Source organism: Tamandua tetradactyla, chromosome 12 (genome assembly GCF_023851605.1).
Source record: "Tamandua tetradactyla isolate mTamTet1 chromosome 12, mTamTet1.pri, whole genome shotgun sequence".
NCBI classification, from domain to species: Eukaryota; Metazoa; Chordata; class Mammalia; order Pilosa; family Myrmecophagidae; genus Tamandua; species Tamandua tetradactyla.
In genome coordinates this window covers 11,724,451-11,749,643 of record NC_135338.1, presented here as the reverse complement: position 1 = coordinate 11,749,643, position 25,193 = coordinate 11,724,451, and the positions used below count along the sequence as shown (strand labels likewise).

The 25,193-nt window shown below is 36.9% G+C and overlaps 1 protein-coding gene across 1 annotated transcript in view; it reads left to right on the top strand.

Moving 5' to 3' along the window:
* The window catches only part of CGRRF1 (cell growth regulator with ring finger domain 1), a 78,396-nt gene that overhangs the window by 32,464 nt on the left and 20,739 nt on the right, over window positions 1-25,193 (top strand). The window contains exons 3-4 of the mRNA XM_077122589.1: window positions 22,696-22,873; window positions 23,029-23,176. Of these exons, the coding sequence (XP_076978704.1) occupies window positions 22,696-22,873; window positions 23,029-23,176 (326 nt within the window). The remainder of the gene's footprint in view (window positions 1-22,695; window positions 22,874-23,028; window positions 23,177-25,193) is intronic.

The window sequence follows — 25,193 nt, the reverse complement described above, 5'->3', positions numbered from 1 at the left end:
AATTCCAGAGAGGATGCATTAAAATACTAGGATGTCTAGTGTACAACAAAAGATTACAGGCGGGTAATCTTTTATAGGAAACATCAGCTCATGCAAAGGAACAAAATAAAGCATTAGAAACCATCAATGAAGGACATTTTGCATATAGCTGACAAAGACTTTTTAAAAATGGGCTTGGGTGGGCAGTGGTGGTGCTGTGGTAGTTCTTGCCTGCCATACCAGAGACCTGGGTTCAATTCCTGGTGCCTGCCCATGCCAAAAAAAAAAAAAAAGGGCTTATGTTTGTTCAAATAGCTAAATGAAAATGCAGAAAAAGAAGTTAAGGAAATTGAAAAAAAATATATGAACAAAAAGAAAATTTCTAAAAAGTAATAGATATAAAGAGGAACCAAACAGAAATACTGAAGCTGAAGACAACAGTAACTGAAATAAAAAACTCCCTACAGAGAACTAACAGCTGATTTGAGCTGGCAAAAGAAAAAAAAAATCAGTGAACTTGAAGACAGGATAATTGAAATTATTTAGTCTGAGTGAAAGGAAGAAAACAGAGCTTAAGTGATCTGTGGGGCACCATCAGCTATACTGTTATACAGTTTATGGGAGTTCCAGAAGGAGGAAAAAGGGAGAAATGGGCAGAAAGCATATGCAAATAAGAAATGGGTGAAAACTTTCCAATTTAATAAGAGGTATGAATACATACATCCAAGAAGTTAAATACAGCAAGTTAAACACAAAGAGACCCACATTTAGACTCCCAATCAAATTGCCAAACGCCAAAGACAGAGAGAGGCTGCAAGAAACACCACATCATGTACAATGTTGCCTCAATTAAATCAAGTACCAATTTCTTAGTGGAAGACATGGAGACAAGAAGGCAGTAGGATGACATGTGAAAGTGCTCAAATTAAAAACTGCCCACCAAAATTCTATATCTGGCAAAACTGTCCTTCAAAAATGGGGGAGGAATTATAACATTCCAGACCAACAAAAGCTGAGGTATTTTGCCACTAATAGGCTGGCCCTACAAGATATGCTAAAGGAAGTTCTTCATGTAGAAAGGAAAGGACACTAGACCATAGGAAAGCTGCATGAATAACTAAAGATTTCCTTAATAGTAATTACATGGGTTAATGTAAATGCCAGTTCTGTTTTACTTTTGATTTGTAACTGTCTTTTTACTTCTTACCAAATCTAAAATCCAAATGCATAAAATTTTATGAATCTATGATTTTGGACACAATGAATACAAATATAAGTTTTGTTATGAGAACAACATAAAAGTAGGGAGAAAAAAGTTTACAAGGAACATACTTTGTATATGCTATTGAAGGTTAAATTAGTATTAAATAAAGTGAGATTGTTATAGACTTAGGATGGTAAATTTAAACCACATGGTAACCACAAAGAAAATATCAGAAACATATATGAAGATGGAAACAAGATGGGATTCTAAAGGGTTGGTTATGAAAGATTAATTAAATACAAGAGAGGGCAGAGGATGGAAGGACAAAAAGATGTAAGGCTTACAAAAACCAAAGAACAAAATGGCCGAAGTAATTCCGGCCTTATCATTTTGAATGAACATAGGTGGGGGTGCAAGGGCAGTTCAGTGGTAGAATTCTCACTTGCCATGCGGGAGACCCGGGTTCGATTCCCAGCCCGTGCATTTCCCAAAAACAAACAAGAATTCAACAGATAGTGGTGCAGTAATGGGATACTCACATGGAAAGAGAATGGGATACTCACATGGAAAGAGAATGAAATGTGACCCCTGCCATACAGCATACAGAAAAAAAATGATAAATGAACATAGGTTAAACTTTCTAAGAAAAAGGTAGACATTAGCAGAGTGGATAAAAAGCAAAACCCAAGTAAATGCTGTTTACAAGAGACTTACTTTCAAATCAGGGCACAAGTAGGTTGAAAGTGAAAGGATGGAAAACATGTGCCAAGCAAATATTAACCAAAAGAGGAGCAAGAGTCCATGTGACGGAAAACCAGGATCACTGGTAGCCAGCTCCAGAATGCCACAGTCTTGTAGGAGAAACTAGCACCTTGATGACATCTTGATTTTGGACTTTTCCTAGCCAATAAATCTCATTGTTTAAGCCCACCCACTGCATGGCATTTGCTTAGCAACCAGAGAATTAAAATTTGTTCCTGCAATAAAAGAGTAAGAACATCAGCAATTGTGGCAAAATGTTAAAATTGATGGATAGATCTGGGTATCTGGGAGGGTAGGGGTTTTTTGGAGTTCTGTGTACCGGGTCTGAATTATTTTTGTAACTGTTCTCTAACATATGAAAGCATTTCAAAATAAAAAGTTTAAAATTAAAAAGAGAGAGAGAGAGAGAGAACAGGAGTGACTACAATGATGATATCAAACAAAAGAGAGTAATAAAACTGTTAATTGGGACAAGGAAGGACTTCCTTGTTTTCACTGGTAAATTGACCAAACATTCAAAGAAGAGTTAATAACAATCCTGCTGAAACTTTTCCATAAAGTTGAAAGAGAGTGAATATTTCCTAATTGTTCTGTGAGCCCAGCATCACCCTATAGCAAAGCCAGATAAAGGTATCACAAGAGAAAAAAATTAAAGACTAATATCCCTTATAAATATAGATGTAAAAATTCTCAACAAAATACTAGCAAACTGAATCCAGCAGCACATTAAAAGGATTATATACCATGATCAAGTGGGATATATATCCCAGGAATGCAAGGGTGGTTTATCATAAGAAAATCAGTGTAATACACCACATTAATAGAATGAAGGTGGGGGTGGTGGAATGCACATAATCATTTAAATGGTTTCAGAAAAGACATTTAACAAAATTCAACACCATTTCTTTTTTTAATTTTTATTAATAAAACCAATCAACATACAATATGGGCATTCTTTTTTGTCACATAGTTGTATATTTATCATCATGATCATTTCTTAGAAAACTTGCATCAATTCAGAAAAAGAAATTTTAAAAAAACAGAAAAAAATTCATACATACCATACCCCTTACTCCTCCCTTTCATTGATCACTAGCATTTCAATCTACTAAATTTATTTTAACATTTGTTCCCCCTATTGTTTATTTATTTTTAATCCGTATGTTTTTTAGCCTTGTCTCTTCTCCCTTTCACCAGGCCCCACCCAGGGCTTCTGTTTGAAAGGCACTGCATGCTGATGGCTTCCAAAGCTCTTTCCAGTTCAGGTTCTCCAATACCCAGGAGACTGTCTATGTCTTCATCTCTAGGCCTCTCCCCATGCAGTGCCATCACTTGCCCCCACACCTGCTCTTCCTGGTGGTTGAAATAGTAGTGGCTGTTGGGTATGTAGTACATCTTTTCTTAGAAAGGCCTGAGCCTGTACTATGATGGCATTATAAACTTTTTGTTTTGAAATAATTTCAGGCTTAACAGGGCAGCTGCAAAAATAACACAAAACCCATATAGAGAATCTAGCATGTCCTCCACCCAGATACTCAAATCCACCAACTTTTTTTTTTTATTATTAATTAACGGAAAAAAAGAAATTAACCCAACATTTAGAAATCATGCCATTCTACATATGCAATCAGTAATTCTTAGCATCATCACATAGATGCATGATCATCGTTTCTTAGTACATTTGCATCGGTTTAGAAGAACTAGCAACACAACATAAAAAGATATAGAATGTTAATATAGAGAAAAAATAAAAGTAATAATAATAGTTAAAAAAAAAACAAAAAACCTATAGCTCAGATGCAGTTTCATTCAGTGTTTTAACATGATTACTTTACAATTAGGTATTATTGTGCTGTCCATTTTTGAGTTTTTGTATCTAGTCCTGTTGCACAGTCTGTATCCCTTCAGCCCCAGTTACCCATTATCTTACCCTGTTTCTAACTCCTGCTGGACTCTGTTACCAATGACATATTCCAAGTTTATTCTCGAATGTCCGTTCACATCAGTGGGACCATACAGTATTTGTCCTTTGGTTTTTGGCTAGACTCACTCAGCATAATGTTCTCTAGGTCCATCCATGTTATTACATGCTTCATAAGTTTATTCTGTCTTAAAGCTGCATAATATTCCATCGTATGTATATACCACAGTTTGTTTAGCCACTCTTCTGTTGATGGACATTTTGGCTGTTTCCATCTCTTTGCAATTGTAAATAACGCTGCTATAAACATTGGTGTGCAAATGTCCGTTTGTGTCTTTGCCCTTAAGTCCTTTGAGTAGATACCTAGCAATGGTATTGCTGGGTCGTATGGCAATTCTATATTCAGCTTTTTGAGGAACCGCCAAACTGCCTTCCACAGTGGTTGCACCATTTGACATTCCCACCAACAGTGGATAAGTGTGCCTCCTCCGCATCCTCTCCAGCACTTGTCATTTTCTGTTTTGTTGATAATGGCCATTCTGGTGGGTGTGAGATGATATCTCATTGTGGTTTTGATTTGCATTTCTTTAATGGCCAGGGACATTGAGCATCTCTTCATGTGCCTTTTGGCCATTTGTATTTCCTCTTCTGAGAGGTGTCTGTTCAAGTCTTTTTCCCATTTTGTAATTGGGTTGGCTGTCTTTTTGTTGTTGAGTTGAATAATCTCTTTATAAATTCTGGATACTAGACCTTTATCTGATATGTCATTTCCAAATATTGTCTCCCATTGTGTAGGCTGTCTTCCTACTTTCTTGATGAAGTTCTTTGATGCACAAAAGCGTTTAATTTTGAGGAGCTCCCATTTCTTTCTTTCTTTCTTCAGTGCTCTTGCTTTAGGTTTAAGGTCCATAAAACCGCCTCCAATTGTAAGATTCATGATATCTCCCTACATTTTCCTCTAACTGTTTTATGGTCTTAGACCTAATGTTTAGATCTTTGATCCATTTTGAGTTAACTTTTGTATAGGGTGTGAGATACGGGTCCTCTTTCATTCTTTTGCATATGGATATCCAGTTCTCTAGGCACCATTTATTGAAGAGACTGTTCTGTCCCAGGTGAATTGGCTTGACTGCCTTATCAAAGATCAAATGTCCATAGATGAGAGGGTCTATATCTGAGCACTCTATTCGATTCCATTGGTCGATATATCTATCTTTATGCCAATACCATGCTGTTTTGACCACTGTGGCTTCATAATATGCCTTAAAGTCCGGCAGCGTGAGACCTCCAGCTTCGTTTTTTTTAACCTCAAGATACTTAAAAAAAAAAACAAACTCAGAAACTAGGAATAAAAAGAAACTTCCTCAACATGATAAAGGATATATATGAAACACCCATAGCTAACATCATGCTCAACCATGAAAGACTGAAAATTCTGTGCAAAAACAAACAACAGATCAAGACTCCTGGAGGGGGGCTAGAAGAAAGGAAACTTCCTCCTGGAGGTGAACAATTGCACAAAAAGTACAATCTTAACAACTGCAGCATATATGCAGGGCAAGAATCAGATGAAGAAGAGCTGAGGAAATCTAAACAAATAGGCTGTTCTGAAGGTCTAGAATAAGTTAGACCAAGCATCAAAGAAGAGCCATAACATGAAACCAATCAACAATAAAAACCTAGAAGAGGGCGAAATGGACCTTCAGAGTTAACTCATCAAGATGCTCAGATGCCTAGACATTAGCCAAAACTGATAAACCATACTAAGAAACAGAAGATACAGCTTAGACAGGGAACAAATTAAAACTTCAGAGGAGAATTGAAAATTCAAACAATTAATAATAGATGTCCAAATAAATCTCCTAATTCAATTCAAGAAGATGAAGGAAAATATGGATAAAGAACTAAAGAATATTAAGAAGACAATGTGTGAGCATAGAGAAGAATTGCAAGTATGAAAAGAAGCATAAATTATGGTGGTACAGTGCTAGAGATTAAAAATATACTAGAGGGTGGTGCTACAGCTCAGTGGCAGAGTTCTCATCTGCCATGCCAGAGACCTGGGTTCGGTTCCCAGTGCCTGCCCATGTTAAAAACAAAAACAAAAACACTAGAATATAGCGGAGAAGCTTAGCCTACCTATAGTATGCCTAAGAGTTACTTCTGGAGGACCTCTTTTGTTGCTCAGATGTTGCTTCACTCTCTCTAAGCCCAACTCTGCATGTGAAACCATTGCCCTTTCCCCTAGTGGGACATGACATCCAGGGGTGGGAGATAACCCCCCAGGGATGAGTCTAGCCTGGCACCATGGGATCAACAATGCCATCCTGACCAAAAACAGGAAAGGAAGTATAACAAATAAGGTATCAATATCTGAGAGAGTTCAAATAGTTGAGAAGCTACTCTGGAGGTCACTTTTACACAAGCTTCAGTTAGACATTGCTACCTATCATAACTTGCCATACCCCAAGCAAAACCACTCCAGCCAATCCCAAAGAACACCTAGGGTATCATATAGCATTCTACAAAGGTTCCAAGCACTAGGATAACTTTGCAGAAACCTACAACCTCCGTATGGGTCCCTGGACCAGGTAAGTCCTGAAATCTAGAGGAGTTTGGCTCTCCAGAACATCAGCTAGTTCCATCTCCCTACCCCATATAATTGACAGCCCCTTCTAACATGAGAGAGTTAGAACAGGCATAGCCCAAATACCCTTGTGGTAGTTAAATTCAGTTGTCAACTTGGCCAGGTGAAGGTGCCTAGATCTGTTGCTGTGGACATGAGCCAATTGCGTGTGAACCTCATCTGTTGCTGATTACATGTGCAGTTGGTTAGGAGGTGTGCCTGCTGCAATGAATGATGTTTGATTTAATTGTCTGGTGCTTAAATGAGAGAGCTCAACGTAGCACAGCCCAAGTAGCTCAGCATACCTCATCTCAGCATTCACAGCTCAGCCCAGGCATTTGGAGATGCAGAAAGAAATCACCCTGGAGAAAGTTGTTGGAACCCAGAGTCCTGGAGAGAAGGCCAATGGAGAGCGCCCTGTGCCTTCCCATGTAAGAAAGAACCTTAGTTGAAAGTTGGCTGCCTTTCCTCTGAAGAACTATACGTTAACAAAATAAGTCCCCTTTTATTGAAAGCCAATCCATCTCTGGTATGTTGCATTCCGGCAGCTAGCAAACTACAACAACCCTAAAGAGTACGAGAAAGATCAAAGGTGATGGTGGAGTTATACAGAGAAGGTAGGGTTTAACAAACAAGTATGATTACTTAATCGTTTTGCTGATATTTCTTTTAGTCTCCAGTATCTTAAAACAGCTAAAAGTAAAGACCTAAAATTGTGGAATTGTAACCCATACCAAACTCTGAAATCTGTTCTATAACTAATTGTGCTGTGCTTTCTGAAGTTTATTGCTTTTTTGTATATGTTACTTTTCACACACACAAAAAAAAGTTGATTGTGATAATTTTTTAAAAAAGCATTTATTCCTTCTAGCTTCCAATGTTCTGGAGCAACTTGAAGGGAAAATCTGAGATGGTGATATGGTAGCCCATGACAACTCTGGGATCTGTTCTGTAACTACTTGTTGAAGAGTGCTTTGAAAACTATTTTCTTTCTTTACTTGTATATATGTTATACTATACAATAAAAAAAGTTTAAAAAAATACACTAGAGGCATACAACAATAGATTTCAACTGGTGGAAGAAAGAGTTGATGAACTAAAAAAACAGAACAATCAAAATCACAGTCAGAAGAACAGATGGAGAAAGAGCAGAAAAATTGAGCAGTGCCTCGTTTGAGTGACAGCGTGAAGTGCACAAATATACATGTCATGTTGTCCCAGAAGGAGAAGTGAAGGGAAATGGGACACAAAGAATATTTAAGGAAATAATGGCTGAAGATTTCCCAACTCTTATGAAAGACATAAATAAGCATATCCAAGAAGTGTAATATACGCCAAACAAAACAAATCCTGATAGACTTTGTCCAAGACACATACTAATCAGAATGTGAAATGCCAAAGATAGAGAATTCTGAAATCAGCAAGAGATAAGTGATTTGTCACATATGAGCGATCCTCAGTGAGACCAAATACCGATTTTGCAGAAACCATGGAGGCAAGAAGGCAGTGGTATGATATATTTAAGCTATTAGAAGAGGAAAACTGTCAGCTAAAAATATTTTATCCAGACGAACTGTCCTCCTGAAGTGAAGAGGAGTTAAAAATATTCACATATAAAACAAATTGAGAGAGTTTTTCAACAAGAGATCTGCCTCACAAGAACTATTAAAGGGAGTTGTGAAGGTTGAAAGGAAAAGACCAGGAGTGAGTGGCTTAGAGATGTATGAAGAAATGAAGATCACCAGTAAGGGTACTAAAAGGGTAAATGCAGAATCCAGTAATACTGATTTGTCAATATACAGCTCTACTCTTTAATTCTTATAGAATCAGAATACACCTGAACAAGAAAAAGGCTTATTTCCTGATAATGGACATGCAAAATATAAAATGTTAAACTATAACAAAAACAACATAAAGAGGGGAAACAGAGGGATATAGGAGCAGAGAACATGCATGCTATTGAAGCTAACTTGGTATATTTTCACATTGCTAGGTCATAGATGTAGATTGTGTAATATAAACCCCCAGGTAACCACAAAGAAAATATTTTAAAAATATGCAGAAACTAAAAGGAGAAAGAGACCAGTCAGATACATCACAAAAAATCAGCTACACTGAAAAGGACATTGTAATAAAGGAAAACAGATATTATATATATATATTTAAAACATAAAAACCAAAGGTCAAAATAGCTGAAGTAAGTACTGCCTTTACAGTAATAACGCTGAATGTTAATGGGATTGAACTCCCCAATCAAAAGACACAGTTTCACATAATGGATTTAAAAAGTATGATGAACTATATGCTGTTTATAAGAGACTCACCTTAGACCCGTAGACACGAGTAAGTTGAAAATGAAAGGATGGGAAAAAGATATTCAGTGCAAAAAGGAGCTGGGGTAGCTATACTAATATTGGGTAAAACAGACTTTAAAGCTGCAATATGAAACAAAGGAAGTAACTATATGTTAATATAAGGCACAATCTACCAAAAAGAGATAAGAATCTTAAATATTTGTGTACCTAACTACAGTGCCCAAAAACACCTGAGGCCAACACTGGCAAAACTACAATAATTGTTGGAAACTTAAATATACTACTTTCGCCAATAAAACATGTAAACAGAGGATCAATAAGGAAATGGAGAGCTTGAGTAATATGATAAACGAACTAGATCTGGCAGACATATACAGAACGTTGTACCCCAAAACAGTAGGTTATACATTCTTCTCAAGTGCACATGGATCATTCCCCAGGATAGACCATGTTATGTCATAAAACAAGTCTCAGTAAATTTAGAAAGATTGAAATCATACAAAGCATCTTCTCTGACTGCTATGGAATGAAACTGGAAATCAGTAACAGGCAGAAAACTGGAAAATCCACAAATATATACAAATTAAATAATGTCGTATTAAACAATCAATGGGTCATGGAAGAGATTCCAAGGGAAATCAGAAATATCTTGAAATGAATGCAGACAAGAACACAACATCTTAAAACTTATGAGATGCAGGGGGTGCAAGGGTAATTCAGTGGTAGAATTCTCAGAGACCCAGGTTCGATTCCTGACCTATGTTTCCCCAAAACAAGCATGCAAACAAAAAACAGCGAAACAGAAATTCAACAAATAGTGGTACAATAATGATTCTCGTGAAAAAAGAATGAAATGTGACCCCATAGCATATCAAAAAAAAAAAAAATCGTAAAAACAAAACAACAAAATGTATGGGATGCAGTGAAGGCAGTGCTGAAAGGGAAATTTATAGTCCTAAACAGTTACATTAAAGAAGAAAGAGGTAAAGTCAAAGACCTAACAGCATACCTGGAGGAACTAGAAAAGGAACAACAAACTAACTCCAAAGGAAGCAGCAAGAAAGAAATAACAAAGATCAGTATAGAAATAAATGAAATTGAGTATAAAAAGCAATAAGGAGAATTAACAAACCAAAAGTTGGTTCTTTGAAAAGATCAATAAAATTGACAAGCCCTTAGCTAGACTGACAAGTAAAAAAAGAATATGCAAATAAATAAAATCAGAAATGAGAGGATGGCATTACTCTTGACCCACAGATATAAAAAAGATCATAAGAGGATACTATGAGCAACTGTATGCCAGTGAATTAGACAACTTAAATGAAATGGACAACTCTTACTCTTAGAAACACAAACTTACACTGAGTCGTCAGGAAATAGAAGATGTCAACAGACCAATTATAAGCAAAGAGATAGAATCAGTCATCAAAACTCTTCCAAAAAGAGGGCAGTGCAATGGTGGCTCAGTGGCAGAATTCTCGCCTCCCATGCCAGAGACCTGGGGTTGATTCCTGGAGCCTGCCCATGACAAAAAAAATGCTTCCGAAAAGAAAAGCCCAGAACAGATGGCATCACAGGTGAATTCTACCAATCATTCCAAGAAGAATTAATACCAGTCCTGCTCAAACTCTTCCAAAAAACTGAAGAGGAGGGAACATTTCCTAACTCATTCTATGAGATAAATATCACCCTAATACCAAAGTTGGATAAAGAAATCTCTGCAAGAGAAAATTATAGACCAATTTCTCTCTTAAGTATAGATGCAGAAATCCTCAACAAAATACTTGCTAAATGGTAGGGTATAAGATCAACATGCAAAAATTTGTAGTATTTTCATACACTAGTAATAAGCAAGCTAAGGACAAAATCAAGAATAAAATTCCATTTACAATAGCAATTAAAAGAATCAAATATCTAGGAATAAACGTAACCAAGGATGTAAAGGACTAGTACACAGAAACTATAAACCATTGCTAAAAGAAATCCAAGAAGACCTAAATAATGGAAGAATATTTCTTCTGCATAGATTGGAAGACTAAATATCATTAAGATGTTAATTCTACCAAAATGCTCTACAGATTCAATGCAATCCCAATCAAAATTCCAACAGCCTTTGCAGAAATGGAAAAACCAATGATCAGATTTACTTGGAAGGTAAGGGGCCCCAAATAGCCAAAAACAGAAAAATATGAACAAAGAAGGAGGGCTTGACACTTCCTGACTTTAAAACGTGTTACAAAGCTACAGTGGTCAAAACAGCATAGTTCTGGCACAAGGATATATATCTAAAGTTCAGATATAGACCCTCATATCTATGGCCAATTGATTTTATACAAGATTGCCAAGTCCACTCAATTGGGAAAGAATAGTCTCTTCAAGAAGTCATGTTGGCAGAAGGCTAGAGGTGGGGTTGCCATATGATCCTGAAACCCTATTGCTAGGTACATACTTGGAAGAGCTAAGAGTGAGGACATGAACGCACACTGGTATTTATGGCAGCAGTGTTCGCAATTTGCAATAGATGGAGAGGGCCTAAGGGTACATCAACTAAGGAATGGAGGGGAGAGTTATGGTGTATACTTACAGTGGACTGCTGAGCAGCTGCAAGAGGGAATGAAGTTGTGAGGCATGCAGCTAGGCGAATGAACCTTGAGGTATATTGAATGCAGTGTCAGAAACAAAAAGACAAGTATTATCATGCCTCAGTCATATGGACAAACTATAATAAACAAACTCAGAGAATTGAAGTCAAGAGCATGGGCTATCGGATTGGGGCCTCTTGTAAAGGTTTCTGGATTGTAAGCTCTTATAGCAGTCACATACATTCCAGAGTTGTAATTGTTTTTCTCAATTCTGAGATGCACAAAATTGTGCTATTTTGTCCTTATTAGCTGTTTGTGTATAACCTGGTTGTTCCCTGCAATTTCAGGTATTTGTCTAACACCTGAGACTCAGAATTAGAGCTCTGAAGCTATGAAAGTCAGCTGTACCCCATACAGCAACTGTTTAAAAAGTTGAAAACGTGATCAGACTTCAAATAGAGGTATGAATGAAGCTGATCTGGATAGGACTAAGGTAAATCAGAATACAGGGTAAAGGATGACATGGTCTGAATTTTAAAACTTCAACTTCCGTGTGAATCCAAAGAAAGATGTTCATTTTGGGCAAAATTTGTATTTTGGGTAGCGCACTATCTAATTTAACTTGTATGGTCAGTTTATTCAAACACGATAATTACATGGAATCTTGAAAAGGGGATGAGATCTTATTGATTTATACTGGTTAGTGTGATGCCTTGATACAATCCCAGAGTAATTTAGACAGAATAAAAATGTATTTGCAAAGTCCCCTTAGAGGACTGAGGAGAACTGAGGAAATATTCAACCCCCAAACATTGGGGAAATTCCTGATGTTCTCGTAAGCAGTGGGGACAACCAGTTCAATAGTCTGAGCCCTCAATCTTGGAGCTTGCCCTTATGAAAATTATTCCTGCAAAGTAGAAGCTAAGCCTATTTATTATTATGCCCAAGAGTCACCCCCAGAGAACCTCTTTTATTGCTCAGAAGTGGCCTTTCTCTCTAAGTTAACTCAGCAGGTAAACTCATTGCCTTCCCTCCTACATGGGACTTGACTCCCAGGAGTGTAAATCTCCCCAGCAATGTGGAATATTACTCCTGGGGATGAGCTGGGACCCAGCATCATGGAATTAAGAAAGCCTTCCTGGACAGAACAGAGAAAGGAGAAATGAGACAAAATAAATTTGAGAGATTTCAAGCAGAGCTGAGAGATTGTCCTGTAGGTTATTCTTATGCATTACATAGATATCCCTTTTTAGTTTATGGTGTATTGGAGTGGCTAGAGGGAAAGTTGAACTGTATTCTGGTAGACTTGATTCTTGAAGAGATGATTGAACTATATAGCTTTTATGGTGTGACTATGTGATTGTGAAATGGTACATGTCTAATTCTCCCTTTATCCAGGGTATGGACAGATGAATTAAAAAATAAGGAGAAAAAATAAATTGATAATAGGGAAGAATAAGATTTAAAAAATTGGGTAGATTATAATACTAGTGGTCAGTGAGAGAGAGGGGTAAAGGGTATGGGATGTATGGGTTTTTTTCCTTTTTCTTTCTTTTTCTGGAGTGATTCAAATGTTATAAAAATGATCATGACAAGCTGTGATGATATTGTGAGCCACTGATTGTTTACTTTGGAGGGACTGCATGGAGTGTGAAAATATCTCAGTAAAAATACTAAAAGAAAAAGAAATGTTGCTGGGAGAACTGTATACCCATATGCCAAAGAATGAAAGAGGACCCCTATCTCACACCATATAGAAAAGTTAACTTCAAATGAACCAAAGACCTAAATATGAGAGGCAGGACTATAAAACTCTTAGAAGAAAAGGTAGGGAAGCATCTTCAGTACCTTGTGTTAGGCAAGTTTCTTAGACTTTACTCCCAAAGCACAAGCAATGAAAGAAAAAAATATATAAATGGCACCTCCTCAAAATTAAAAAACTTTTGTGATTCACAGGATTTTATCACAAAAGTGAAAGACAGCCTCATGATGGGAAAAAATATTTGGAAACCACTTATCCAATAAAGGTTTATTATCCAGAATATATAATGAACTTCTACAACTCAACAAGGAGACAAACAACCCTATTAAAAATGTGCAAAAAGGGCAATGGTGGCTCATTGGCAGAGTCCTTGCCTGCCATGCCAGAGACCTGGGTTTGATTCCTGCTGCCTACCCTTGTAAAAAAAAAATATGCAAAAAACGTGAATGGACATTTCTCCAAAGAGGATATACATATGACTAAAAAGCACATGAAAAGATACTCAACATCACTAGCTATTAGGAAAATGCAAATCAAAACCATGAGATATCATTTTGCACTCACTAGAATGGCTGCTTTTTAAAAAACAGAAAAATTACAAGTATTGATGAGGATGTGGAGAAATAGGAACACTCATTTATTGCTATTAGGAACATAAAATGGTGCAGCTGCTGTGGAAGATAGGTTGTCAGTTCCTCAGGAAGCTAATAATAGAATTGCCAAATGACCCAACAATCCCACTGTTAATTATATACCCAGAAGAATTGAAGGCAGGGACTCGTATATATTTGATGGGTCTCATATGACCCAGCATTTCAAAAAATGGAAGCCATCCAAATGTCCATCAGCAGATAAATTGATATACAAAATATGGCATATACATACAATGGATATTATTCAGCCCTGTAACGAATTGAAATTCTGATAAATGCAACAACATGGATGAACCTTGAAGAGACATCATGTTGAGTGGAATAAGTCAGACACAAAAAGAAAAGAATATATGATTTCACTGATGTGAAATACCTGTCACAGAGACTGAGTACACGTTACCTAGGGCAGGGAATGGAGAGTTAATGCATAATAGTGCAGGATGTCTGTTTGGGGCAAGGAGTTGTTTCAAAAATGGACAGCGAAAAAACAAAATGGATGGCGACTTACATTGTGAATGTGGTTAAAGCCACTGAGTTGTATCCTTGGGAGTAATTGTGATGATGAAATTTATGTTTGTTTATGTTACCACAATTTGAAAAAGAGAAAAAGCAAAACTAAAGAGACAATGACAATTAAATGCAATACATGATCCCTGAGTGGATCTAACAATGGAGGAAAAAAATGCCCAAAAGGAGGTTATTGGGACAAGTGAAATAAAAACTGCTGTATAGACTGTGCTTTGTATTAATATTAGTTTTCTTGAACTTGATAATTATACTTAAAGTGGTCACATAAGTGTATTTCTTTGTTCTTAGGAAGTATATATGAAGGTGTTGTGTTCAAAAGAAGCATGATATTTTCAACCTACTAACAAATGTTTAGAAGCAATAATAGAGAGATAGAATAACATAACATGTGATACAGTGTTACTCTTTGATAAATCTGGGTAGGGGTTATATTGGAGTTCTCTCTTTTTTGTTTTTTTAAATCAGTCAGTGTTTTATTTCTCCGTGCCTCTGATCATACCATTTCCTTTACCGGGAATGATCAGAAAATACTAATTCATTCTTCAAGACCTAGCTGGCTGAGGCCTCTTCTCTGAAGTTTCCCACATTCTTTTTTTTTATGATCATTCCATTCTACATATATAATCAATAATTCTCAATATCATCACATAGTTGCATATTCATCATCATGATCATTTCTTAGAACATTTGTATCAATTCAGAAAAAGAAATAAAAAGACAAGAGAGAAATAAAACGAAAACAGAAGAAAAGAAAAATTATGCATACCATACCCCTTACCCCTTCCTTTCATTGATCACTAACATTTCAAACTAAATTTATTTTAACATTTGTTCCCCCTATTATTTATTTTTATTCCATATGTTCTACTCATCTGTTGACAAGGTAGATGAGAGGAGCATCAGATACAGGGTTTTCACAATCACACAGTCACATTGTGAAAGCTCTATCATTATTGAATCATCATCAAGAAACATAGCTACTGGAACACAACTCTACATTTTCAGGCAGTTCCCTCCAGCCTCTCCATTACCTCTTGGATAACAATGTGATATCTACTTAATGCGTAAGAATAACCTCCAGGATAACCTCTCAACTCTGTTTGGAATCTCTCAGCCATTGACACTGTCTCATTTCACTCTTCCCCCTTTTGGTCTAGAGGGTTTTCTCAATCCCTTGATACTGGGTCTCAGCTCATTCTAGGGTTTTTCTCAGTCCCTTGATGCTGAGTCTCAGCTCATTCTAGGATTTCTGTCCCACGTTGCCAGGAAGGTCCACACCCTGGGAGTCTTGCCCCACGTAGACGGGGGAGGGTGGTGAGTTTGCTTGTTGTGTTGGCTGGAGAGAGAGAGGCCACATCTGAGTAACAAAAGAGGTTCTCTTGGGGGTGACTCTTAGGCCTAATTCTAAGTAGGCTTGACCTATCCTTTGTGGGGTTAAGTTTCATATGAATAAACCCCAAGACTGGAGGCTCAGCCTATAGCTTTGGTTGTCTACACTGCTTGTGAGAATATCAAGAATTCAACTTGGGGACATTGAATTTTCCCCCATTCTCACCATTCCCCAAAGGAGACTTTGCAAGTACTTTTCCACTCACTGATAGAATCACTCTGTGATTCATCGGGGCATCACTCTGAACAAACCAACAAAATCTCATGTCCTACCCAAGGTTCCATGTACTTATTATGTTGTTCAACCAAGCTATCTACATAAGTTATATTAGGAGATGCACTAGTCGAAATATGAATTTTGTACCAAATAAACATTCTTTGCTTTAGTCTCACACATAAGTTGAAATTTTAAAATATAAATTACCATCTATTTTCAGCACCCTGCAGTAATGACATTCCTTTGTTCTTCCTCATGCAAGAACATTTTTAAAATATGTACATTTAGTCACTATTGTTATACACTCTAGGCATTCCTAGATTATACCATCTCAATCTTTATCGTCTTTCTTTCTGATTTCATTTATGCCCCCAGCCCTCCTCCCTCTATCATTTTCACATTCAGCTTCATTCAGTGTTTTAACATAATTGTATTACAGTTAGGTAGTATTGTGCTGTCCATTTCTGAGTTTTTATATTCAGTCCTGTTGCACAATCTGTATCCCTTCAGCTCCAGTTACCCAATATCTTACCCTTTTTCTATCTCCTGATGGTCTCTGTTACCAACAAAATATTCCAAGTTTATTCACTAATGTCAGTTCATATCAGTGAGACCATACAGTATTTTTCCTTTTGTTTTTGGCTAATCTCACTCAGCATAATGTCCTTAAGGTCCATCCATGTTGTTATATACTTCATAACTTTGTTCTGTCTTACAGCTGCATAATATTCCATCATATGTATATGCCACAGTTTGTTTAGCCACCCATCTGTTGATGGACATTTTGGCTGTTTCCATCTCTTGGTAACTGTAAATAATGCTGCTGTAAATGTTGGTGTGCAAATGTCCATTTGTGTCCTTGCCCTCATGTCCTTTGAGTAGAGACAGCATATAGGTGGGTTCCGTTACCTAATCCATTCTGCCAGTCCATGTCCCCCGATTGGGGAGCTTAATCCATCAACATTCAGTGTTATTACTTCAGGGACAGTCAGTACCCTCCTCTATCATTTTCCCTTTTGGATTTTATGTGTCCTATCTAATTTTCCTTCTTTTTACCTTTACTTATAGTCTTCCTTTATACACTCTTCTCCACACCTCTCTCTTCTACCTTCATATCTGTCTCTAGTGCTCCCTTTAGTATTTCTTGCAGAGCTGGTCTCTTGGTCACAAATTCTCTCGGTGATTTTTTTGTCTGAAAATGTTTTAATTTCTCCCTCATTTTTGAAGAACAGTTTTGCTGGATATAGAATTCTTGGTTGGCAGATTTTCTCTTTTAATAATTTAAATATATCATCCCACTGTCTTCTCGCCTCCATGGTTTCTGCTAAGAAATCTTCACATAGTCTTATTGGGCTTCCCTTGTATGGGATGGATTGCTTTTCCTTGCTGCTTTCAAGATTCTCTCTTTCTCTTTGACCTCCGACATTCTGATTAGTAAATGTCTTGGAGTACGTCTATTTGGATCTTTTCTCTTTGGGATACGCTGCACTTCTTGGATCTGTAATTTTAAGTCTTTCGTAAGAGTTGGGAAAATTTCAGTGATAATTTCCTCCATTAGTTTTTCTCCTCCTTTTCCCTTCTCTTCTCCTTCTGGGACACCCACAACACGTATATTTATGCTCTTCAAATTGTCCTTCAATTCCCTGAGTCCCTGCTTATATTTTTTCCATTTTTTTCCCTTTGTTTTCTTTTTCTTGTCGGATTTCAGATGTTCTAACCTCCAGTTCACTAATCCTGTGTTCTGCCTCTCAAAATCTAACATTGTAGGTTTCCATTGTGTTTTCATCTCTTCTACTGCACCTTTCATTCCCATAAGTTCTGTGATTTGTTTTTTCAAATTTTCAATTTCTTCTTTTTGTTCATTCCTTGCCTTCTTTATATCCTCCCTCAATTCACTGATTTAGTTTTGGATGAGGTTTTCCATGTCTGTTCGTATATTCTGAATTAATTGTTTCAGCTCCTATATCTCATTTGAATTGTTGGTTTGTTCCTTTGACTGGGCCATATCTTCAGTTTTCCTAGTGTGATTTGTCATTTTTTGCTGGCGTCTAGGCATTTAATTATTTAATTAGTTTATTCTGGAGATTGCTTTCACTTCTTTTACCTAGGGTTTTCTTGCTGGATGAATTTGTTGTCTGTCTGTTCTTTGACATTCAGTTCAGCTTTTTCTGGACCTCTAGCTTAGGTTTTGTTTAACAGAGGAGAATTTTTTAGTTCTTGTTTTCTTGTTTCTTGCCCTGCTCATATGGTGCCTTTTCCTCCCCCACCCTTAGGAGGCTTTACTTAGGTATTATAAACCCCAGCCAGATTTTCCCAGACCAAACTGGGCTCCTATCAGGAGGAAAGAGTCACCTGCATTTGTTTTCCCTGAGAGTGAGACCCAGTAGGTTGAAAGACTTTCCTGTGAAGTCCCTGGACTCTGTTTTTCTTATCCTGCCCAATATGTGACACTGTCTGCTTGCAGGTCCCACCAGCATAAGGTGATGTGGTAGCTTTAACTTTGGCAGACTCTCCCTGCTGGGGGCGTGGTGGAGACAGAGGAGAGGTTGTAGGCTGGTTTTAATGGCTTCAAATTACCAAGCCCTGGGGTCTGAATTCCTTGAGGAAGGGATTCCACCTGAGTTGGGTTTCACCCCTTCCCTGGAGAAGGCACAGGCTCCAGACAGGCCCTCAAATGAGCTTGTTTCTGCCTATGCCTGGGGCAGTTGCAGCCTGAGAAGCTCTGCTGCTGTATCCAAAGGCAGTCAAGCCTTTGTAGAAACACAGCCACAAAAACCTATTTCCTTTTTTTTTTTTTTTTCCTTTTTCTGTCAGCCCTGCCCCCTTGGCGCAGGGTCAAAAATGAGCGACCTCAGCTTTGACCAGGTTCACCTGAGCTGGGGGCCTATTTTTAGTAGTCAGAATTTGTTAATTAATTCCCCGATTGGCATTTGATTGGGCTCAGCCCCTCCTGCTGTTAAAGTCTCTTTCCTTTCCCCTCTGCAAAGCAGCCTGTGGGGGAGGGGCGCTGGCCGCTGCGGCTTGGGGAACTCATGGTTCTGGGGGGGCTCGCAACCAGTCCAGCTGGATCAGACTGGTGTACGCTGTGTGTCCGGTCACTGACATGGCCCTAGGAGCTGTTCTGTACTGTTTCTGGTTATTTAGTAGTTGTTCTGGAGGATGAACTAAAACACACACATTGCTAAGCTGCTGTCTTGATCTGGAGTTCTCATTTTTAAAGTTAATTTTGCATTTTCAGGTGAGCTTGAAATTATTTCAAAATAAAGTTTTTAAAAAATCCAGTGTATGCTTTTTAGGCTTGAGTTTCTGCTATTTTTGTAGTATATTATAGAGCTGATCATTTCTTTCCTTCTTGTACCATTTCTTTGACTTGTGTGAATAGCTTTGTCTAGTCATCTTTCTACCTCTAACTTCTAGGATCTAATCACTTGTCAAATTCAGTTTACTTAGTCAGTAAGATTCACAAACTTTTAGTACATCTTGACAAGGGGAAAGCACAAAATATCTTATTCTTTCTCTTTAGCTGTTAATACTATACTATTACCCTAGATTTTGAAGAGAACTAGAGGTCTCATTTGCTTTTTCTAATGATGGAAAATGGGTTCATTCTGACTCTTTTTTCACTTGGAAACACCAACTTTCAAGGTATAACACAGAGAAACTAATTTGTTTAGGAAACTCTAAAGGTGTACACACCCGATTAAAGTGTGCAGAATAATAGTGGTTCAACGATATCTCACCTCCATGCACATGTTTTTAGACCTGCTACAGTGTCCTATCTGTCTCTTGAGGAGGCGTTTCCAGTAAAGAAGTCTACCAGCACAGAGCAGTTCTTCATGCAGTTCAGTTCTGCAGCTGTGCTGTAGAATTTTGCTATATATTTTACTGAAAAAGTAGAAAGAGCCAATAAATTGTGAGCAAACACAGGGTACTTGTGAACCAGAAAAGTATAAGGAAATCCAACAGTCTGCCTTTCAGGGAGAAATATGGTCAGGTTGAGCCAATCCTGGCAATTATTAGAAGCAAATTGGAAAGATACCCAGTAAAAAGCAGACCTTTCAGCTATGCCTACACACTAGGTGCTAACCATTATTTTAGTATGTGAAAAACATTTTCAATGTGTGGACTTACAGCATGTTTATTGACATATTTTGATTTAAGCAGTACTAATGCCTATTATTTCATTATGTCTTTTATGAGGTAATAAGGAGATGGATATTGATGGAGGCTGTATATGGCCAAATAAAATTCACCCATGGAAAAGTAGGTGTTACTGAAGATGTCAAAACAGGACCTGAAAGAATATCCGGAATAATATCTAACATTTTAAAATGTTATTTCATGTGTTGATAGTTTTTTGTTTTTTTACCACTGTCCTCACGGTGCCTGGCACATAGCAGGAGAGGGAAGGAGAACATATGGAGAAAGGATTTACTTGATATAAACCAAGGAATCAGTTTTAGTTTTAGTCATTTCGTTCTGTTTACTAGGGGTAGGTTGTATGGGTTTTTTAAGTTTATTATATAATGATATTGTTCTTGGATTTATGATGTTTACATATCCCCAATATAGAGGTGTTAATGAAATTGAAAGTAGGTACCCAATATATTGAGGTGAATTAATTTGGTTCAGGAATTCTGTCCTTTTGAAAACAGCTTACTTGTATTTTAGGTTATTCACCCTGGTAAGAACTAACACAGTAAGAGGGTTAGGCAAAAATAGCACACATAGCTTTTTTTTTTTTTTAATTAGAGAAGTTGTAGCAATTCGTGAAAGAACGTTTTTATAATTGGACTATTAACTTAAGTCCATCATTTACAATAGGGTTCATTCTTTGTGTTGTAAATTTTTATGGTATTTTTATTTTTATTCTAATAACATACAGCTTTTTTAGAGGTGATTGTGAACCTCCGTTGTCTACAACCTGAAATATTCATCTCCCAGTACTCTAGTTTTATTATCCTCATGCCTGATATCATTATATATTGTTTGAACAAACCCTCACAGGGATTCTTTCTCCAGAAGTTTTATAGCTGTTTTGCCCTATTGTTTCTCTTTTTTAAAATGGCTCAACCCAATTGATTATAATCCTTTTTTTTTTCAGATTTCTGCAAGGTTGTGTCTTATACTCTGCTTTATTTGGCTGTTACAGCCAGACTGGATAAGGTTGACAGAAATCACATACATGCTGCTTCACTTAATTTTTATTTTGACTTTTCTGGTTTATTCTTTTGTCCCATTTCTATTCATGCTATTGATCTAAGATGGTATTGTGTTTGTACTGAATTTTAGAAAACTAAGAACATAATAATGGGAACTCTCTTTGCAAAAGAAGTGGGAAAAACAAAAGGAGAATAGTTTTGCATAGGGATATTTGATCCATCATCAGAACATGGTATAAATCTGTACATTTTCTTCTCCATTTATATAATAAACAAATTTAGGAAAGATTATGGAGAGAGGAATTTTATGGAATACATACTTTTTTCATAATTTATTAATTTCAGAGATTAAAAGTCTGATTAATATCCAATTGCTATTGGTCTCTAGCACTTTCATTCAAATAGTGCAAAGTTATAAACAAGCCTTTTATGCAGGGCTGAACCTTTTAAATTCTTTTTATAAAGCAAGTAAACTGTTCTTGAAGTTGAGGGTTTGTTTTTTATGGCTTTTATACTTCCACTGTTCTTTTAAATAAATATTAACAACCCATATATGTGGGTATTCCCCTCTTGAGATAACCAGTAGCATAACCATACATACTTTTTTCTACCTTGCAATTTTTTTTTTATATGCTGTATGGCAGGGCTCACATTTCATTCTTTCTCCATGTGAGTATCCCATTACTGCAGCACCATTTGTTAAATTTTTGTTTGTTTGTTTTTTATTATTTATTTATTTATTTTACATGGGCAGGCACCAGGAATCGAACCCGGGTCCTCTGGCATGGCAGGCAAGTGTTCTTGCCTGCTGAGCCACCGTGGCCCTCCCTGTTTATTTGTTTTTTCTTTCTTTCTTTGCTTGTTTGTTTGTTTGGGGAAGTGTATGGGCCAAGAATCAAACCCAGGTCTCCCGAATTGTAGGCGAAAATTCTACCACTGAACTACCCTTGCACCCCTTCTGCCTTGCTTTTTTCATTTAACAATATATTCTGAATATCATTTCGTACTGGTAGGCACAGATATTCTGCTATGCCTTAGGATATTTTGCATATCACATAGGATATTAACAGTGTGGCAAGAATATATATTAAGTTGTCAGCGAGTATATTACTGTTAATAAAGTTAATTTCTTTTTAATATTTTTCCCACCAGTGATCATCTTTGCACCCTGTGTGTTCTGCATATCCGCTTTTGGAGACAGGTCTACTCTGCTGTACTGTTTCTTGTAGATACGATTAGAATGGTAGGTCATCAGGCATGAACTGTATCTCAGATATGAAAAGCTATATGAAAGAGTCTTGCAGTCACCAATAGACCCATCAGTTCCCGTTTTTTAAAATTGATAACTTCCAAGTTTAAATGTATAGATAATCCCCCAAGAAAGAGCTTATTGATAGAGCTCAAAAACTGCATAGACATTGAGATTTTTATAGCTCTTGTCTTAGTGTTCAGTTCCTCCATTTACAGGCACATACGCTATACAAGTTCTTCTGACTGCCATCAACCAGCCAGCATCCAAAAGGAAGCATTTTTATTCACCATGTATAGTTGTAGTAGATGTCACAGTAGGTAATTTTCTCATTTGTTTTTTACAGCTGGCATAACCTTGACCACAGATTGCCTTGAAGATAGTCTTCTTACATGCTACTGGGGGTGCAGTGTTCAAAAATTATATGAAGCTCTGCAGAAGCATGTTTACTGCTTCAGAATAAACACTCCCCAAGCATCAGAAAATGCTCTGTATAGTGAATATCTCCATCAAGAACAGTATTTGTATCCTTTTATCTGATATATCCATCAGCAGATGAAAAATTTGGACATTGGACTTCTCCCGGATACAAGAAAGTGTTAGTTACTGTTGATCATTTTGGGTTTATTATTGTTCCTTTGGCTAAAGTGACAATTTACCTTTACATTTTTCAAAAAAGTATTAAAAAGGACAGCAAAGAAGAAATATATTGCCAGTTACCAAGAGATACCAAAATTGAAGACTTTGGTTCAGTGCCCCGATCACGCTATCCTTTGGTAGTGTTGTTGACCTTAGCTGATGAGGATGACCGAGAAATTTATGATATTGTAAGTAATTTAAATATTCTAAAAGCGTTTCTCTTTAAGTGGTTTGGATCATGGTTTTTATTTATTTGATGGCATAAGAAAAGGTTTTATTTTGATTTCTGAAGCTATATTTTGGCCTGAATACATTTCCCCTTAAAAATATATATATGGGAAGTACCACTGTATAATTTTCATGCCTGTAACAGCTCCTTCAGAGTATAGCTTTTTTTTTTTCATTATAGTTGACAAGAATATGACTTTATTTTTAAAATAAAAGACCGAATGATGGTTAAGTTAATTTCATCATTCTATTATCTGTTAGGTTTTCTATATAGGAAAAGTCAATTGGGAAGCATGTTTATTTTAGCACTGAATCAGTAAGCATGGTAATGATCTGCAGTGCTCAATTTTAACACAGTATATCTACTCTTTTCTCTGCATGCTTGCAGTCACCTTGTTTCCATCATAGCCCCTGCTGTACCTACATTTTAAATATACCTGGTCCCTATGTTTTCAGTAATTACAGTAATCTCCTTTTCTCATTATGTGCTAATTATTTCTTTAGTTGTTGGGCTCACCCCTATTAAGATAAAATCTTAGAGATCTAAGACAACCTAAGCTCTGACAATTCTCTGAGTATGGTAGAAGCTTTATACATAAACTTTTGATAAAATTGTATCATGGAAAGAATAAACACAGTTTATTGCTTATTTTCTGAAGTGCTTGATACAGATATGTTCATTATATATGGTCACACTTTTTTATCGTACTTTTTAATATATAAAATGTATTTGCTAGTATTAACTTATTTACTCCTTCCACGAACCTTGTGTGTGAGGGAAAATATCCTTGTTATACAGAGGAAGACAGATTGAGAAGATAAATGCCAGTTATTCAGGCGGTAGGAGATGAAACCAGGGCTTGACTCCAGGATCCCTGAGCCCTGCGCCAGGGCCCATTCCTCAGTCGGGTGTCTGCTCAGAGAACAAGCTGGCGGTCACCTTTGGAAGGAGACTTTTATTGGGAAATCTGGACCCTGCTCATTAGCAATTAAGCTTCTCTAGTTTTTTGTTTTTTTAATCTTATCAAGTTGAAGTTCCTTTGAGCTGAAGTCTGTTTGCTTTTTCCAATTAAAACTCATTCCAAGCAATGTTAGCAAGCCTCATAGTGCTTCACAGTAAACGTCTCCTGAGCTGCCTGCACATGAGGCAGTGTGCATGAGAGATCTTCTGTTCTCTCTTTCCTTTCTTTTCTTTCCCTCCCTCCCCTCATTCCTCCTCTCCCCACCCCCCCTTCTCCCTTTCTCCCTTGTACAATGTTAGTGGAAATGTAAAATTGTGTAGCTGTTATGGAAAATAGTTTGGTGCTTCCTCAAAAAGTTTAACATAGAACTAACTACTGCATGACCTGGAAATCACACTTCTAGGTGTATGCTCAAAAGAAATTGAAAACAGGGACTCAAAACAGGTATTTCCACACTGATGTTTATAGCAGCATTATTCACAATAGCCAAAAGATGGAAACAACCCAAGTGTCCATCAACAAAATATGATAAATATTTATGAAGTAGACTATTATTTGGCCATAAAAAGGAATGAAGTTCTGATACATGTGACAGCACAGATGAATCTTGAAGATACCATGTTGAGTGAAATAAGCCAGACACAAATACTGTATGATCTCACTGATATGGAATAACTAACTAGAACAGGCGAATTCATAGAGTCAGAAACTAGAATATAAGTTACTAGGGGCCAGAGTAGGGGTAGGGAATTGGGACAGAATTTCTTTGTTTGGGAGGATGGAAAAGTTTTGGTAATGGATGGTGGTGAAGCACAGCAGTGTGAGTGTAATTAATACCACTGAACCGAATGCTTGAAAGTGGTTAAAATGGGAAATTTTTGATTGTATGTATCACAATAAAAATTTAAAAAGTAATTTTAAAAAGAACTATATTTAGATAGTACAGTTAGGAACCAGCTTGTTTTAGACAGATGAAGGAAAGCAAGGGTTTTTCGTGCAAGATTTAGACTTAACA